This window comes from Oreochromis aureus, linkage group 20 (genome assembly GCF_013358895.1).
Source record: "Oreochromis aureus strain Israel breed Guangdong linkage group 20, ZZ_aureus, whole genome shotgun sequence".
Lineage (NCBI taxonomy): Eukaryota > Metazoa > Chordata > Actinopteri > Cichliformes > Cichlidae > Oreochromis > Oreochromis aureus.
This window is the reverse complement of record NC_052961.1, coordinates 21,845,739-21,864,242: the sequence shown is the minus strand read 5'-3', so window position 1 is coordinate 21,864,242 and position 18,504 is coordinate 21,845,739. Positions and strand designations below refer to the sequence as shown.

Here is an 18,504-nt window from a genome sequence, read left to right as displayed (position 1 = left end):
CGTCCTTAACACAAGCAAACTCGATATTCTCAAATTTTCCAGCTTTGCTTTGTTATTGTGCAGACAAAAATATAAAGAAAGAAGGCACAGGTCGAAATTAAACCAGACTAAACAAGCAAACACAAGAGGGCCCGATCAAAAAGCTAGACGCGCTCAGCTGACAGCTTAACAAAACGGCCTGTCCTGTAAGTGTCATGAGACAGCAGCTAATTTGCATTCATCAGCTTGAAGGTGTAGCGGCTGATTAGCCAGTAGATGGAGCCGTCTCTAACACAAGCACCACATGCAACCAAAAAAAAAAAATCTCAGACCACTCAAGGGGGTTAAGGGGGAGATTACTATTTACACTGTCACTCAAAAGCAGTCTAGAGAGCAACAGAGCACCGGTGGAAGGCCTATTTCAGGGTTTGTTTGACAGGCGCTGACAAAACCGAGTAAATAACCAGCTGAAGTATTAGCTTCACAAATGTTTGCGGGGAAAAAACAAGAGGAAAACTATCCGAGGATTCACAAATATTTAATAAACCTGAACCTGAGGTAGACCAGATGATAAGGTGGATGAGGGGTGGGGTGGTGCTGAGGATAAATTTCCATGTCTCAGCTTTACCTGAGCCTGCAGAGCTTCTACGTCAAAAATCAATTAGACCTGCCCGTGCAGCCTGCATCTGTCCTAATTATGTCACCTTAATTATGTTCCCCCCCAACTGTACTATTTACTCAGTGCGCCCGTTCGTCTCTACAGAGGAGCTGCATGCATGCTCTCCCTCCCTCTCGTTTTCTTTCTCTCGTTGGCTCCCTCCTCCCTTCTCTACATGTCGGCTCCAGTTTAAGGCTCCATTTCAGCTGCCTGGGCTCACTGCTCTCCAGCCCAGCTAATAAATCATCTGCCAATCTGCTCCCCGAATCGCTCTGCCCCTGCTCCGATTGCTCCAGCCCTTGGTTGCTAGGCAACACAGCGGCAGAGGAGGGGCTCGGAGAGGCAGAGCAAGCTGAGCAAGGGGGGGGTGAGTGAGCAAGAAGGGGAGAGGGGGGCAGCTGGGTGGTGGAAGCGCTACCAAATGGCCATCCGCTGTGCAGAAACAACAGGCGTCTCTCTCTGAGCGTGTTCCAGAGTGCTGGCGCTTTTTACCCGCCCCGAGTTTCCGCCTCGAGTCCAACAGTGCACTATTGTAAGCCCAGAGAGGAGACGTAAAATAAGAAAAAAAGGAGGAGAAAAGGGAGAAAAGAAAGGGAAAAAAGGGATTAAATAGCCCATTGTTGCGTGCAGGCACTTCCTGCTTGAGAGGTGATTGTTTGAAGCAGTAAAACTGGTTAAGATAAATGCAAACATGGGCGCAAAGATAATATCACAAAGACAGGCTCAGACACACAAACACACACACACACAGGACATAATTCCTGCTAAATGTCATACCATAAAAACACTGACGCAAGACCAGCACAGCAGCAAACAAAGCTACTTCCACTCAATATGGAGTCATTATACTTGACTTGTTGTTAAAAGCTGACCTTTACGAGCCTGCTGCGAGTAAACCCAGAGGGCTGAGGGCAATCAGTCAGCTAGTCAAAAACAAAAAGCAAAGAAAAACACACACACACACACACACACACACACACACACACACACACACACACACACACACACACACACACACACACACACACACACACACACACACACACACACACACACACACACACACACACACACGTGTCTGTTATGAAACATAAGCCCGTTACATTGGGCCTGGTGAGCAGAAAGGAAATCACAACAGTCTTGAACAGGGGGAACCGCACTGACAGACACAAGACTACCCACATCCTCTTTGTACAGACACCTCACAGAAAGCACAATCTATATAGATATGCTAAAATTTGCACTGTTGTCCCGCAATTACAACCATAAAGTATATTTTATAAGCCTTAACTTCTCTGTGAAAGACCTAAAAGTCACCCCGCCCTCAATTTTTTTTTTTTTTTTAAACAACAAATGTGAAAGTATCCTGATCCTCTGCAAAGCAAAGCAACATCCACTGCTTTCTTTTGCTTGTAGTGACACAAAAGGTGGCAGGAAATTCCAGCACACACCCATCCTGCCTGCTATTTAGTTATCAAACAACAACCCCCTCCTAAATAAAAAACACACTGCTGGCACAATAAAGTGAATAAATTTTGCTGTTGACATTAAACACAGCCTGCGGCAGGGGAAACAGGGAGGTGTGTTGCATTTTATCCGTCTGCTGGGTGTCAGCTCGGCTCTGCAGGTTTGTATTCTACCACTGGGGGGCCGCTACTCTGCTCTTCTCCCTCGTTCCCCCCCCTCCCCACCTCGTTGCTGTCGGAGGCCCTGCTCCAGTCATCCATCAGCCCAAGAAACAGCCGGAGATAAGCCGCAACAGAGTGCAGCTGGCTGAGGAATAGACCTCCCGCCCTGCAGCAGTCGTAGATCAGCCTCGCTATCTGTGACGTGGCGACACACACGGCACGGCTGCTGCTTCTGATTGTTTATAGGGCACCTCCTGTTGGCCGGCGCATTATTAGCACCGCTTATTTACTAGAAGGAATGACAGCAGCCTCAGGTGAAGCCACATTTCATTATGATGACCTTCAGCAAAGTCTGAAGGGCCAGAAGGTGCAGAGGAATCAATTTACTGATAAAACAACTGGATTTCCTTTGACTTCTACTGACACACAGTGGATCTAAATGAATAACTAACTAAAATCAGCTCAATGTTACCTCTTTGGATCAAATAAAATGATAATAATCAGAACATATTTTATTAATTACATTAGTAACAATTAATTAAAGCTGCAGGGAAGTCTCCAATAAAACCTGAAAACAAAAAAAGCCTGAGGTACGAGTCAACTTCAAAGCTCAGTCCCTAAAGTAATTTGTGTATAAAGAAGAAGGCAAAACATCACAGCAAGCAGTCATTTAAATAGAGGAAGCGCTCAGTGTTGTGACATTATCACTATTGGCATGAAATCATCATTTGATGTGCTTTCGATTATTTTTTTTGCAACTGAGTCTAAGTTTGAAAATTGATTTAGCAAAGTATTCTTTTATATCTGACTGTGTGTGACAGTTTAACTCGCCCCATGTCATTCTCTACCTTTTCTGGTGGTTAAATCAACCACACGCACCCCCCCAACAGCCCACTGAGAAACAGCTACAACGAGCTCAGACCGCATAGTAGATGCTTCTGATAAATTATTTACAGTTTCATATTTTATTTCATAAACGCGAGATTTTTCTTGAGCGTAATCTGCAGTCATCGCCTTAGTCACGCGTCAAAGAGTTTTGGTTGGCGCTGGCGTCAAGGTGATGGATTTCCAGTGTCTGAAAGTTGCACTAATAATGTCACGGTGAAGGATTGTTCGGGGATTGACTGTCACAAATCTTTCTGGAGTGAAATAATTTTCTGTTCCTGCGAGAGGACAATAAAAATCAAACGACACTCTGCTTTGAGATGTTGTCACTTAGCTGTAATGAAACGCCAAACAAATGACTGTGGCAGCGGTCCTGTTGTTTGGGTGTGTGTGTGTGTGGGGGGGGATTATTCGGATTTCACTCGAAGTTTAGAAGGTTGAGACGAGGTCCAGGAGTATATGCTATGCTGCTGCAGCTGTAATCACACAGAGGACAGGAGATGTGAGTCAAAGAGGGAGGAAGGGAAGGTGGCAAGTGACCCCGCAGACAGGCTGATTCTGTCATTTCAGCGGTCCCTGCTGTCACTTTTATTCACATCTCTAAGAGAACGGCTGGGGTGAGAAAAGAACAGGCAGGGATAATGAAGCCAGTCCTGGAGGCGACGAGATACAAGAGGGAGGAGGAGGAGGAGGCAGAAGAGCGACGGGGGTGATGATGAATAAATGAAGAGCAGCAGGGCTGGTTTCTGCGAGTACGTCAAGGTTGGAGCTGCATTTACACCTGTCCCTCAAGGCTGCAGGGCTGAAAAGGCACAAGTGGTGATCAGATCAGTGGAAGCCGTGTCCTTGGCCAGCCAAGAGTCAAGATGCTGCTTCCCCCCCGGGCGGCAGACGCTGTGTTGCAGGTGTAGCGCAGAGATCCTGCTGACTGCCTCCAGCCGCAGACACAAAACGCTCTCGGGACAGAACATGGCACACGCTGCGTACCGGACTCCCCGACAGCTCCTCGGCTCTTGTTACATAACGCCGTCAGCACGGTGAGATGAATCCGTATGAATGAATGAGTGAATGGAGCAGAACACAGAGAGCAGCGGGGTGACGGTTTCAGCACATCATCTCCCAGTGGAACAGTAAAATACATATATATATGTATATAATAATAGATGTGACTGTAATGGAATATTTGGTCTATTCAAATTGCCCAAATGATTTGCTGTGTGCTTGTTTTAGTGTCTGAGTCTCCTGCTGCCGAGACAGCGTTTCTTTGACAAGTGGTCTGTGGTAGACCCCGCTGTGGTCGAGTGTGGCAATAAAGCCTCCCATCGCCGCGCCCCGTCCCTCACTCTGATTACCTTTGCACAGCTGTGCCTGCCATCAGCAAGTGTAAATACGAACGCACAAATAAAAGGCTAACTCATAAGTAGTCCACAAAAAAGGAGGGCTCACTTAATTTGTTGTGATCCGCCGCGGCCCTGCCGTGGGCCGAGGGTTTAATTTAAACGCGTCCGTCGTGTTTGATTACAAGACAAACGACGCCCATTCATTTCCACTGGATACGAGCTGGAATCAAAGTCTGCCAAGCGTCAGGATTACAAAAACAATATCACCGAGAGGAAAGGCTGATTCATTGAGGAGGAGGAACGCCTAACAGCAGCCATTCAGCGACAGAGAGAGACGGGTGTTTGTTTCTAAGATCTACAGTCAGATCCGTCAGCAGTGTTATCTTTAAAAGAGCCCGAGTATACAAACATGCAGCGCAGTGTGTCATAACGCATCAAGGCCAAAGCCGGAGCGCTCAGTCGTTCTGACACGGTGTAATTCGGCGCTTTCATTCCCCTCCTTCCCACTCATGATGCAGTGTTTGATCAGGGAGAAGGGCTGCCATTTTCTGATCCCAGCCCTTCAACAGCTGTGCTGAAATTCACATCTAAATTGAAATGGAGGCAAACGTTACCAGCCCCCCCTTTTTTTCCCCTTTCCCCCCCTTTTCCAGGCTTCTATGCTAAAGATTTATTCTGTGGGTGATAAACAGGATGCAGCTGCTCTTGAGCCTTGGAGGAGCTGGAAACTGACAAGTGTTTTTACTGATGTTTTGTGAGGCCAGGCCAAGAGTCTCAACAGCTCCCTCTAAAGTCAAACGGCAGACGAACAAGAGGCGCACAGAGTGAAATGAAATGACAAAAACAGCAGCTCGCTGTGGAAACCAACTAATATTTATGCAGCCCGTGTTATTTTTAGATCGGCACGCGTTTGCTAATGCATGACAACATAAAAGAATGGCTCTCTTACCACTTCATCCTCAGACCAGCACTTCTCTATCAGTTTGGGTACCGGCTTTTTCACCAGACGCTGCAGAGCCTTGCCGGCGTCGTAGCTGCTCTCGTGAAGCTAGAGGGGAAGGAAATAAATAAATAAATAAATAAATAAATAAATAAATGAGAAAGCAAACAAACATATAGCTTTTTAAAAAAAACATTTATGAAGGTGCTAACTTTCTTTCCAGTCTCACTAAAGGCACACCTGAGTAGTATTCACACCTTTTAATGAGCTCAAGAAGCAACGCTAAAAGATTTTACATCCAGGTGTGACTGAAGCTGTTACTATAAATGAGAGGGATGTCACACACTAAACACCCAAGACCCCAGCCTAGAAATAACAACAATAACAACAGTGACAAAATCAATTGCCGTGCTTCTTTAAGCTTTGTGTCACAATCGGCTGGGCAAAGCAGACAGCGCTGGAGCTCTCCCTCTGAGAATAAACAAGCATCACTCATTGGAATTGCAAATGGAGAGTAAGGTCAAGAGACAGTGACCTGCCCGCTATGTTAATTTTCCAGTTTATAGATTTGGAATATAGATGCCCTGTTTATGGTGATTATAATCTCTTTCTTGCTCTCAATTCCTCCAGTATTCATTATCAATCTGACGGACAAACCTCACGTTATGCCTAATGCACTGCCGGCTCCTGAGGATGGGTTTACTGAAAAGGACTTATCACTGCAAATCACTGCACAGTGAAATCGCAGCTGAACGCACCGTAAAAATCTCTGCGATTCATCGCTAACTCGGTTCATTTTCTGTGATGCACGCTCGGCTCGCAGGAGTTCGGCTTGCTGCAAGGCTACTTACAGTGTTAAGTGCGTTTAATGTAGTGTCATCTCGAGAAGCTGCTAGACACCCATCTTCTGTTGAGCCTCCATCACACATCCCTGCGAAGGCAGCCATGCTCCTGTGGACGCGACACAGATGATGTAACGTTTTTAAAGGAAAGGCCGCAAATCTAGCTAATCATTCCCACACAAACATAAGCAGAGTAACCTGGAAACAGTTCCTGCCATTCAAACGCGGCTACCCACATAATGTCATACTGTTAAATAAACAGCCTGCACACTACCTCAATATTGAAACACAGAGGTCACCTGACTGAACAAACATGATCGCGCAGTCCATTTATGTGTATATCTGCAATTATATCATTAAGTTTTAGAGTCAAACAAACATGTGATTCAAGTGCAGACATTCAGCTTTAATTCAAGCAGTTTAACAAAAGTATTTCATTAACCCTTCAAGAATTATAATCATTTTCATAAAGTCGCCTATTCATAATAGGGGGCCATGTATAGAACTTAACTGGACAAACTAACCCAGTATTAAATAAAACAGCTTGTCTAATCTGATTTCCCTGTTCTTGAGTGTAACCGGTGGTTTGCACCTTGTTCTAAACTCTATGTCCATTCACGAAGATGTCTCTAGACTGTAGACTGACGTTAAGCCAACTTACTTGAGCTCGACTCGGTTAGATGTTACAAAGTTGTTTTTTGTAACCATGGAAATAATTTAATCATCATGCAGTTTAGTTGTCTTCTGTGGTCTTTTGGGGCTTTTGGTGTTGCTGATCAGTGCTTTCATTGTTTTTTATAAAGTTCTTTGCTTTGGTCACTCCTGAAGTTTTTGATCTCTGTTTGATAGTTTTTTCCCCTAACCCTAATGATGACTTCACTCAATTTCACTTATATCTCACTGGGCTTCATATTTAAAATGATAGTGAAAGGGTATAAAACATAATTTCAACACTTTGACTCGAATTCAGATATTATGTCTGCCTCATTTGTTATGAAATAATAAACATATTCAAAAAAAAGAAAAAAAGGAGGGTTAAACAGTGGATCTGTTGAATAAATCAGTGCTGCTGGAGTGAGATGCATTTTGCTGTAGTTTCAGCTTGTCGTGCACCTCTTCATTTGTGTAACCTGCTGTGGGTGGCACGGTGCCGGTGTCGTGCCAAAAAAAAAAATCGTCTGCCAAAAAGTGATTTCTGGTATTTGCCAACAAATGATTGTGGGAATTTAAACTAAATAAATGACTTGTTGCAGTGTAATTTGTCAAACACATCTCTCATTAACGATAAAAAAAGTCACACTGAGCCAGAAAGAGAAGTAAGGCGAAGCTGCAGTTTGTGGCAAAATGACTTTTCTATATCCTTCCCTTTATTTATCCAAGTACAAAGTATCACTGACATTTAAAAAATTGTTTGTCTTTTTCAAGACTGATCAGGCCAAGAGGACCTCAGAAATGTGCACAAATATAACATCACATTTCTATAAAGATATTCTAAGTGGCCAAAAAGGTACAGATTGACTATGATGTAGGTACAATTACACAGACACCTGCAAAAAGGGTCATTGCTTTATTTTATACTACTACAGTCTATCTACCAATATAAGCAAATGTATTAAAACACAGAAACCGTAAATAGATCGTAACTCACAAAAGTTACTGCTGGCACCTGCGGCATGCACGTGGGCGCACTGCACCTCATTTGTACAAAACATGAACAGCTTTGGAAAATTTTACTCGCACATCATAGATTATAAATCATTAACAAAATATTGTTGTTGAAATTCTTGAATCACGCAGCCATTCTGACATGGAAAAAAAAAAGTAAACACTGGTGTTATTATCGAAGTTTGTTCTGTTTAGGTACCGAGTTTTATGACAACACGTGTTCACAGCAGCCATTATGATCATTACATCACTGTCCAAAATATTATGGACCCGAGTGTAATTGAGGTAAGGCTAAACATAAACTTCAGTGGAAGTTGTGCAATGCTGTCTGGCATGGTGGCACGCAGTGATTAATTACACTGCGGCCTCTGACACAGAAACCTGTCAACACACATCACTGGAACTGGAACAACATCCCATCGAGCTCTGATGACTGACTGCATCCCGAGATACCGAATGTGATCAGAGGGCAATACTAATAAAAAGCAATAAAATACCAATGTTGAGACTTCAGCAATTCCCATCCTGGAATTGATCCTGGACAGAGAGACATAATCATGGCATTTACTTTCACTGACAGAGTATTTTATTCATATTTGTAAGTCAGGAGTCAATTTAAAAATCACTTTTTTCCCCTTTTTTGTGTGTGTGTGAAAAATCTCCAACAGCTTTAGACCTTGCATAACTGCCAGGTCTGAGTCCCTGCGTGTCTCTGGGCTCACCTTGCAGCTCTGAGGTACATGAGAAGGTCACAGTCATTGACCCCTGGCATCCAGACCAGCTCCTCATTCTCGGTTATGGCCTGGCCACCAGGGGAGGGGAAAGGCTGCAGCTCCGGGAGCTTGGCCTAATTAGATCCACGGAGGAGGAGAGAGACAGATGGTGTCACACTACAAATAGCACACAGGCTTGAAGAAAATATCCGCTTTCAGCCGCCTGTCATCAACTTTTCACTGTGTGTTCCTGAGTGGTGGGACGGCAGCAAGCTACTGTCACAATAGTTTAATACACAGTATATATGACACCGAATTATAAATACTCTGAAGGTGTTAGTTTAAGATGGGATTATGTAAAGATACCTGACATTAAAGGGAGGGTAACACACACACAACTTTGTAGAGTTTCAGCACAACTAAAACCAGCAGGTGCAAACATTACTGTGAACAATCATGCAAACTTAATCCAATCAGTAATTTCATCCCGATGTTCCCAGGCAACATGTAAAGATTTATAACCGTGTGATGTTTGCTTCAAGAAAAAAATATTTTAGTGCATTTGTAAAAATAACTATAACTGGTGCGGTGAGTCCTACTAAGTGCAGGCTGGTCATTTATGACTACACAGTAAAATACAGCTTTAATCTGTCAAATAATAAAGGTATAAAGACCTAAAAAACAAAACAGTGTATAACTATTGATTATAAAATACACATAATCACAATGATTCTGCAAAACGAGGGCGCAGACTGTTACACTGGTGCTCTCTAAAATCCGGATCTCCTGAAGTAATTAAACAGTAAATTCTCAAAGCTTGGTACAGAAGTTAAATTTGATGCCTGTGCTGTGAGTTTGGCTGTATTTATTGCAAAAACTGTAACTCAAGAGTTCTTGCTGGAAACCACTACTTACGTCTGTGACGCAGTACTGAACACAGACTTTTCTGAATCTAGCCACAAAGTCGGTGAACAGAAATATGATAATCGCTGCAACGACTGAGCCGGATATCAGGCGCTCAATCTGAGAGGGTGCGTATGTTCACATAAAATAAACAGATGAACAAAAAACCCCTAAAATCTCAAAACTAAAAACATAATTCCTACCCAGAGATCAAATAATGCAATTATTAGTCTCTTATTCTTATTCGGGTGCAGTCCTGCGGCTCAAACATTAATGTGTGTGCTGAGCAATGACTTACTTGGTGACTGGGTCCCACTCGGATTTCCCCCTGTGTGCTGTTTAGTCGCCTGAGAAGAAACAAAGAGAGCAGATTGAAACAAAATATTTACACGTCACCATTTCAAAAGCCGGCTGTGAGAAATCTGTCAGCTCTGCGAATCCTCTTTAATTAACTAAACAACTGCACAAACGGCAAAAATCACAAACTGACGATAATAAAAATCTAACCACTCATGACCAAAACTAGATCCAACAGAGACCGAGTGTGGATGGCCTGTATTTATTCATTTATTTTCAAATGTGGAAGTCTTTACGGGGAAAAAGTACAAAGTGTTTACAGATTTGGTTCCTGCTCGCCTGCTCCTGCACAGCGAGCCGAGCAGAGCACATTTGCAGGCATGATAACGTGGATGCAGCAATAAAACAGAATCCCAAAAAAGGAGAAGGGGGAGTGGAGGTGGAGGGGGAACTGGCTCTGGATATGCAGGGTGAAAACGGCTGCTGGTGCAAATGTTGGTAGCCATAGCAACTGCAATTTAATAATAGTGTACCGAATCTCCAGCTGCAGTGGATTAAAGAAAATGACAAGATGTTCCTTTTGAAAAGCCTTTTCCCCTCGGTCGCCTAGGCAACAGCGCCAATTTTCATACAAGCGAGCGCAGAGCAGCCCAGAATCTGTCAGCGTGATTTGCACTGAGAGAAGCTCGCACTCCATCACCGGAGGAAACTCGAGAGGCCGCAATCCTCCCGTCCTCTTTACAGTCCTCAAACCACGCAAACCCTGCGACGGGCTCAGGTTTAGCCCGACTCCCCTTCTTAAAAAGATCCCCTCAGACAGGAGAGTCTGATTAAAGGTTTAATCCACATCCATCCATAGATGTTATGATCTGCCAGAAGCGCTGGCAAAGACCTCCACTCCAGCACAGTCCAAAAACCCGAACCTCAGCTGCCAAAACACCGCCCGCCGCTCCGAAACATGTCGAAATACTTCACTTGGTTTTATTACCAACATTCTCAGCGGATAAGACAAACTAAATATAAAGCACTCAGAAACTGGCAGCCACAGTGATGAATAGTGCTGATAAAGATGAAATACGGTGGTTCTCTGCGTCATCAGCACTCCAGATAAGACTATAAAGGTTTCATAACCATTTCATAATCCCACATAAAGCCGGGTTTCAGACACCATTATATGTCTGAAACTTCTCAAACAGTTGTGAGTGGCGAACAATGAGCAAACAATAACCATTCCTTTTGATTTATTAGAGCAGAACAGATATACCATCCACATCTGCACATCTAAACGCCTGCATGACAAAGGGAGAAAAAAAAAAAGAAGAGGAAAAAAAATTGTTTAATTTACAGAGTGTGTTCCTGCACACAGGGAAAAAAGTTCTCACAAAACGCGTTTCTGACAATGTGCAGTCGGGCCAGGTCCACAGCACATTTGGCAGGAGGCAGTAAGGATGACAAATGAGGACCTGTGCTCCAGAATGAGAACAGTGTGTCTGAAGACAGCCGTGCTTTAATGCTGCGCAGGTCCTGAGAGAGGAGGCAGAATACAGATCGCAGCAGGAGGCTCGGAGGAGTTTCCATAAAGACTGCAGGTACTCTTAAACAAAAGCAAGCCTGCAACACAAGCACTGATGCCTGTGATAAAAAAAATATACATATATATCAAGCATTCGTTAATCATGCATCCAGCAGCTGATTTTTATTCTTATTGAGAAATCCTGGTCATCAGCTTAATACAATTATTCATAGCAAACAAAGGAAGGCATGGATGGATGAAGTACTATCTGGGCAGCTGTGCTCAGAGTATTCATAAAACACTGCCCCCACTAATAATGCCCCCCCATTAGCAGCTCAAAGCCTGTTGCCTAGCACAGTAAACACTATGAAAACATGGCCACTTGTTACAACAAGTTCAGCTCTAACTCAGCATTAGCGCACAATCTTGTCAAGTAATTACAGGCTTACTTATCAAAACCCAAAACAACAACGTGACAGTCTGGGCAACTTTGTGTGCAATCAAGGATAGCCCCGCCCCCTCCGCCATCAATTCCAGCCAATCGCTGAGCTAGACTGTGGCACACTGACATAATTGTAGCGCAGCAGAAAAAAAACGAAGAAGAAGCAGCAGCAGACTCAAGTTGGTGTTGTTGGTATCGTGATCGGCAGGCTTGTGTAAATCGCAGCTAGCAGCAGAGCCGTCTGAGCTTTGACTGCACCCCCTCCCCGGCATTGCTTCATACGCCATGTCATCATCCCGGTTGTAAACAGGAGATGCAAAATGGAGCCAGGGAAGCCTCTGCTGGTCTTAACGCACACCATATAACCACACCGGCAGCACGTTCACCAGCCCCACACTTGGGGATGAACACCCCGACATTGTGCGTTTATCGGAAGCTTGAATGAGGCGCATGCACAAAAAGGTGCGGAGCGACTCCAGACGCGTAACGGTATGCGAGGCTGCAGTGACAGCCTGCGCGTCCAGAAGCGTTCGGGCTACCGACACTCGGTTTTTTTCTCCCCCACCACCGACACACAAACACAGCCGGTTAACACAATGACAGCGGCGCGGACAGCTCTCACATACATCACACAGTCCTGTCAGACAGCTGGAATGCGACTCCATGAAAATAAGACGAGCCAAACACTCGCGCACTCGCAACCGATAAATGGCACGGGGAAAGCGCGACAATGTGATCGCAAACCTACCTCCGGGGACTGAACAAATCGTCCATTTCTGACATCGAGCCCTAAGGTGGGGGTGCTGACACTGTGTGTGTAACGCTGGTTGGAATTAATTCCCCTCTCACACCTATTTCTAGGTGCTCAAAATGGAGAACCACGCATTCGCTCCCGGAGAGGTATTCACTGAGCTTGTGCTGTGACCTCAGCCAGCACGTACAGCGTCGCAAGCTCGGCTCGCTCCTCTACACACTACTGAGCATGTGCTGCGACCTCACACACACACACACTAAGAGGCAGGCAGACAGAGCCGCATGCGGGATACGGAATTCATCTCTCCTCGTATGTCTGCACCATAATAAACAAGAGTGAAATTGCAATGCTGCAGACGCCGAGCTCGGAATACCAAACGAGGAGGGAGGAAGGGAGCGGAAGACCGAGAGTGGAACAGGGGGCCCCGATGGAGGGGGGTTCCCAGCTGGCAACCATCAGTGCCAACAACAAGGACAGCTGTCACTGCAACACGTGAGGCATTCCCCGCACAACCAGTGGTAATAACACAAGGGGGGTTCTCTCATTTTGTACTCGTGCACTTGAATGAATGAAAAAGCTCATCGTGTCCAAAGAAATGTTATATTTATACTGAAGGGCAGCTGCGTAAAAATGCATCAGTTAAGGTGAAGATCAAGAGATCCAACATATTAAAAAAGTAGAAATACTCAAGTGTAGCTGAAAAATGGAGGCGGGTGGGTCAATACCAACGCTGGTATTAGTATCTGATCGATATTAGCCCGATAGGATCGATACTTTGTTTCTATCCTCCAAGTTCAGTATGTAGAACACTGAATTGTGCTTCATTAATAATTGTTTTGGGTTTTTTGTTTGTTTTTTTGGAAAAACTATGAAAAACGTCAGAACGTTTTTGTTTTGACTGTCATGTCTGTTTTATTCACAGCTTATAGAACATTTAAACAACAGAACTGGATCCAAAGTGCTTTAGAGATGGACACATTGACATTACAGGTTTCCAATAAATAAATAAATAATGTCAAAATGCAGGAAGAGCAAAAGGTGTGTTTCGTACACAGTGAAATCACAGTGATTTAGTGGTCATTAAAATGTGCAGACTAATGATGATTCATCTCAAATCATGACATACTGCCACCCCTATATAAGATGCCTTATATGTTATAAGTTAAAAGTATCAATATTTGCATTGGTAATGGAAATACAAGCTCTATATTTACTTAAACTTTGCAGTACTGCATAGCACTACTGAAACACAGTGCTGTGCTAGAAATCGATCCCATGAAGCTCCTGGTGCACAGTTTTTGTGCTGATGTTAATGCCAGAGCAGATTTAAAGCTCTGTAGTTACTGAGTCAGCAGAGTGTTGGAGACGTTTACGCACCACGACCTTCAAGTCTCCGCTCTAACTTTGCGGCCGAGCTCCTCTTGGTTCCTAAACACGTTGCAATAATAGCGCTTATAGGTAAGTGTGGAAGATCTCCAAGAAAAGAAATTTCACATACTGACTCCTTTCAGTGGTGACATCATGTCAGAGCGCTATGCTCAAATTCATTCAGCTCTTCAGAATGACCCATTCTTTCAACAGTGTTTGTAAAGGCAGACTGGCTGGCCAGGTGTTTCATTTTATACACCTCTAGCAATAGGACTGAAAAGACCTGTATGCAGTCAAAGGCAAATTTAATGTAGCATCGACTTTCCAAGCATTGCTCTGTTCAGTTATGACACTTAGTAAAACTGCATGCAGTGTCCCCCCTCCCTCATGTTCTACGACAGCCTCCTCGCAAAGCTGATGTGTGGTTAAGAAAACGGATGGAAAGACGGTTTGACAAATATTTTGATATTATTCTTATTATAACATTTTGAATATGACTGGGGTCATGCAAGCAGAACATTTTGAATAGATATTTATGATTCAGACAAGGCCTCCATAAATACATGTGGGGATATCCTGGTGCCATTCGGGTTTTAGTACCATTCTGTGGACATGTATATAGCACAATCATAATGTGTAATCTGTTGGTTTTTTTGCCTCTTGTCTTAGGGGCTCTCCAAGCCCACATTTCTGCACAGAAGGAGAAACGCACCTGGATATCAGCAGGCCTGTGGATAAGCACTGCCAGAAGGTGGTTGAAAGAATGAAGAAGTGAGGAGTGTTTATGTGGTTGAACAAGACAACCGTCGTTGGAAAACTCCAAAACATAATCTAATGCATAGAAGCAAAACAGCAGAAGAGGCTTCGCTTTGTCATATGTTGATGTGCTTAACATAAAGTTAGGGCATTATTATCTGAGCATACAAAACTGTGTGCAATGAAAATAGGTTTTATTTTAATTAGTTACATAAATATTTTACATAATAATTTTGTCTTTTTTTTTAAAGAATGTTTTCTATTTTTCCGGGATGCACAAGGATCAGGATCTGGAAACTCAATCAACATTATTTTTCTTATTTAACACCCACACCTTTCCTGCTGTGGCATATCAAAATGTTTTCAGTGAAACCTTAATCAGACGCTTAACGTGCAGGATCTTGATTCTAATCCTAATTTTAACACAAAAGATCAATGATTAAAACCTGACGTGCGACATGAAAAATATCGATACATTCCCAATAAAATTACAAACCCCAGGGGGTTTCCCCGGCTCATTCCCCATAATTGGACCACATCGGGATCATTCTTTTTCATCATCATTAGACATATCACACTGTTAAAAAAAAAAAAAAAGTAGAGACCTCATGTCTCATGTGTGTGGAGTTAAAAATAGCTTCTCTGTACAACTCCTGCATGCGTAATCTTGCTAAGAATGTATTATTTAGCAAGTTATTTAATACTAATGCAAACCCCAGCAACGTGCCTCATACAATATTAGCTGCATTATAAAGTGTCTTTATGATGAATGGCTATTTTTGTCTGAATTATACTCAACATAACAATGAGCTCTAAAATATCTTAGCAATTAACTGAGCCTTTCACAACTATCATACAGGCATCGGTTAGCAGAAAATTAGCTGTCACCTACATTGATAATTGTGTAGTCATCTTAATCACTGCAGACCTAACAGGCTTTATTGCCAGAGACCTGCTGCTTTTCTATTTCTTATGTGAAACTGAATATTTTTAGATTTTGGCTTTTGTTTGTTAAAAAAAAAAGAAAAATGCTGAGGATGTCACCCTGAACTTCTGGTGGCTCGATGTTGTCCTGATTTAATAAACGTGGTGTCAGTGTTGTGCAGGGCTGACTGAATTTCAGAGCTTGGGGGAGAATTAAGAAGGGTACACCATCGGTGCCGGTAAGCTCACCTGGTCTCTGGGTTATATCCAAGGATATAGAAAAAGGAGTCCATGCGGGCTTTGAACTCCCGGGCAGCGAAAATGTCAGAGAAATGGGAAATGTTGCATTTCCCCCTGCAAGAGAGAAGACAGGCTTTATTAGACAAAAACAACCAACATGACAAAGTGACACCCCAGCATGAGCACAAGTAGCCCTAATTAGAGGCTCCTGGTATGTTCGCCTATTGGAGGGGACAAGTGCGGCAGCAGGTATCTGCTGCTTGTCAGCACCTGCTGACTTTTGCGGTGAGATATCAGGCTCTGGCTACTTAAGCCGTAAACACCAGCTGAACATGTCAGCGTTGCCTCATCTGCTGCAGACGCAGAGATCTGGAAAAGGAATTCAACCTGCCTGTCTCCCCTCCTAACACCTTTACCCCCCAGTGAGCCGTGGAGGCCACGGCTCTGACCACATCTTGATGCCATTTCCTGTTTCCAGCACCCTGGTGTCTGGCTCTATCAAAATAACAGACATCACAGCCATATGGAGCTGGGCTGCGTTGCAGAGAAACAGTATCTTCCTCCCCCTGAAAAGATTAAAGGGTGCTAAGGAGAGCCGTCTTTGGAGAGCTCAGAGCTGCGGCATTACAGCATCCCACTGGAATTCCCTCCCGTTTATCTAAAGCCCAGAGAATAAGACAAATCAAAGGGAGCTCTGTGTAGGAGAAGTTGCAGCTAATTTTCCCTGAAATCTGTGGTTTCTGGAAGACATGGCTTTACTGCTCGCAGATGGCTTTGGTTAAAGGAAAGGGGAAGAGGAGGGAAACCGAGGGGAGGGGTGGTCAGCCAGGAGGGAGGAAGAGACAGAGGCAGGGACAAAGACCGAACAAAGCGTATTTGTTTCTAGACAAAGAAAATTATTAAGCCGGCGAGCATTTCCACCGACATTAAATATACAGAGGAGGTGCTATAGACTGCTCTCTAGCACCTCGTGCAGGTGTGTGTATTGATGCAGAGCCGTTTTAATCAGTGTTTTAATGTTCAACAGCATAGAGGCATGTGTCTCAGTTATGGCTTTGCATCTTTACACATCTGCTCTATTTTGGCAGCACCTGCTAAAACCAGTAAAGCATGCTATATGATCACTTTAGGACTGTAAAAATGAAATAGCTCAGTGTGTAGTGCTATAAAGGAATTTGGTATCAGAGCAACATAATTATTCATGGAGAGGTGGCAGAAATATGGGGATAATGGAGGTTTATGGCTCAGAAGGCTAAGGGATAAATAAAATACACTATATTATATCCTGAGTCTGGTTCAGACTCGCCATATGTTTTATGATAGCAGTGTTTCAATGAAAAAAAAAAGGGAACTAGTTTGCTTTACCATTGTATTAGTAAGCAAAAGTATAATATTTGCTTCTTTTTTTTTTCAATTTCCGATTAAAAGGCATGACATTATCTTTGTCTTGCTGACAGAAACACAAAATCATAGTAGAAGGTGCCACGAAAGTTGAATGAGATTTCTGTAATTTGTATACAAAGGCACCAAAACCCACAAATAAAAGCTGTTACAGTGACACTGTTATAAATTCAAATACTGTAAAAGCCTAGATGTTACTAGAGCTCTAGAAGCAGACATCTCTGTGTATAAAAAACCTGTGAAACCTGTGCTGAAAGTATTCCGTTTTCCTCTGTAGCACTGTTTATAAAGCTTCCAGTCTTTATGTGCAGTTTTGTTTGCTCGTGTGCGGGTTTGTTTACCTGAGAGCAGCAGCATGATAAGTGTCCACGTAGTCCGAGATAAAGAGTTCTCGACTCCTGACCACTGGATCCGTGATGACCAGCTCCCGGCCAGAGTCTGCAGGAGGGAATAGTGCCCGTGGTCAGTCTACATCATATACATATACATAATCTATGACAAAAATAATGATCTGAAATAAAGTAGCTCTGACTGTAAATCACAAAAGCATGAGCACAATTCTGTGTTTACTCACAGAAACAAGCACCTCTGTGGAATATTGCACCATAATTCAATAAATAGTTCAATTCAATAAAGCCAGTAATATGCTGTTCCTTCAGAAGAGAGCATAATGTTCAGTTCTCGAGTGAAATGACCCCTATGGTAGTTAAGATGCATCACTGGCAACAAGAGGAAGTTGGGACTTGTCTTTGACAAATGACCTAAGCTGTGGCCAGTGAGCTCCGGCCTTGTGACATCAATTCTAATAGTCCAAGTCCCTGTTGCCAGGACAGACTGCTGATAGTACAGCACTGTGTGGCACTGACACTGTTTCTGTGGGGCATGATCCTTGTATTATCGTAGAAAAAGGAAATGGCACAACACCGTACTTAGCTGTAACCCTGATCCTATCTGGATTTTTTGTTTGGTTAGGAGGCTGTTTTTACAGCGTGTAAAGGTAGAGATGATTGTACTGTGAGGCAAAGAAAAGCCGAGCCACTGGGGGCACTCCGGCTAACAAGAACTGCCAACTGTGAGCAGGATGTGTCAACAGGTGAGGTGTGTTATTTTATCTCAGTTTGGAGAGAAAATTGCGGTTTATAATCAGGCTGAGAAACATTTCCAGGAACACGCGCATTTAAAAGGCTAAAATTAAACTTGTGTGCAACGACAAAGTGTTCAGAACACCGAGTAACACTTAACTACAAAACTAATTA

The 18,504-nt window shown here is 43.5% G+C and overlaps 1 protein-coding gene across 5 annotated transcripts in view; it reads right to left on the bottom strand.

The window, feature by feature from the left end:
- rerea (arginine-glutamic acid dipeptide (RE) repeats a) overlaps positions 1 to 18,504 on the bottom strand; it is a 126,900-nt gene that overhangs the window by 19,088 nt on the left and 89,308 nt on the right. For 4 of the 5 annotated variants that reach the window (XM_031726387.2, XM_031726388.2, XM_031726389.2 and 1 more), the window contains 6 exons: positions 17,590 to 17,686; positions 15,857 to 15,961; positions 9,852 to 9,900; positions 8,660 to 8,784; positions 6,282 to 6,381; positions 5,440 to 5,538 (listed from right to left, as the gene is read on the bottom strand). In XM_031726387.2, coding sequence (XP_031582247.1) covers positions 5,440 to 5,538; positions 6,282 to 6,381; positions 8,660 to 8,784; positions 9,852 to 9,900; positions 15,857 to 15,961; positions 17,590 to 17,686 — 575 coding nt within the window. Of the gene's footprint in view, positions 1 to 5,439; positions 5,539 to 6,281; positions 6,382 to 8,659; positions 8,785 to 9,851; positions 9,901 to 12,553; positions 12,726 to 15,856; positions 15,962 to 17,589; positions 17,687 to 18,504 lie in introns of those variants that run through there. The other variant, XM_031726390.2, reaches the window with a different exon arrangement.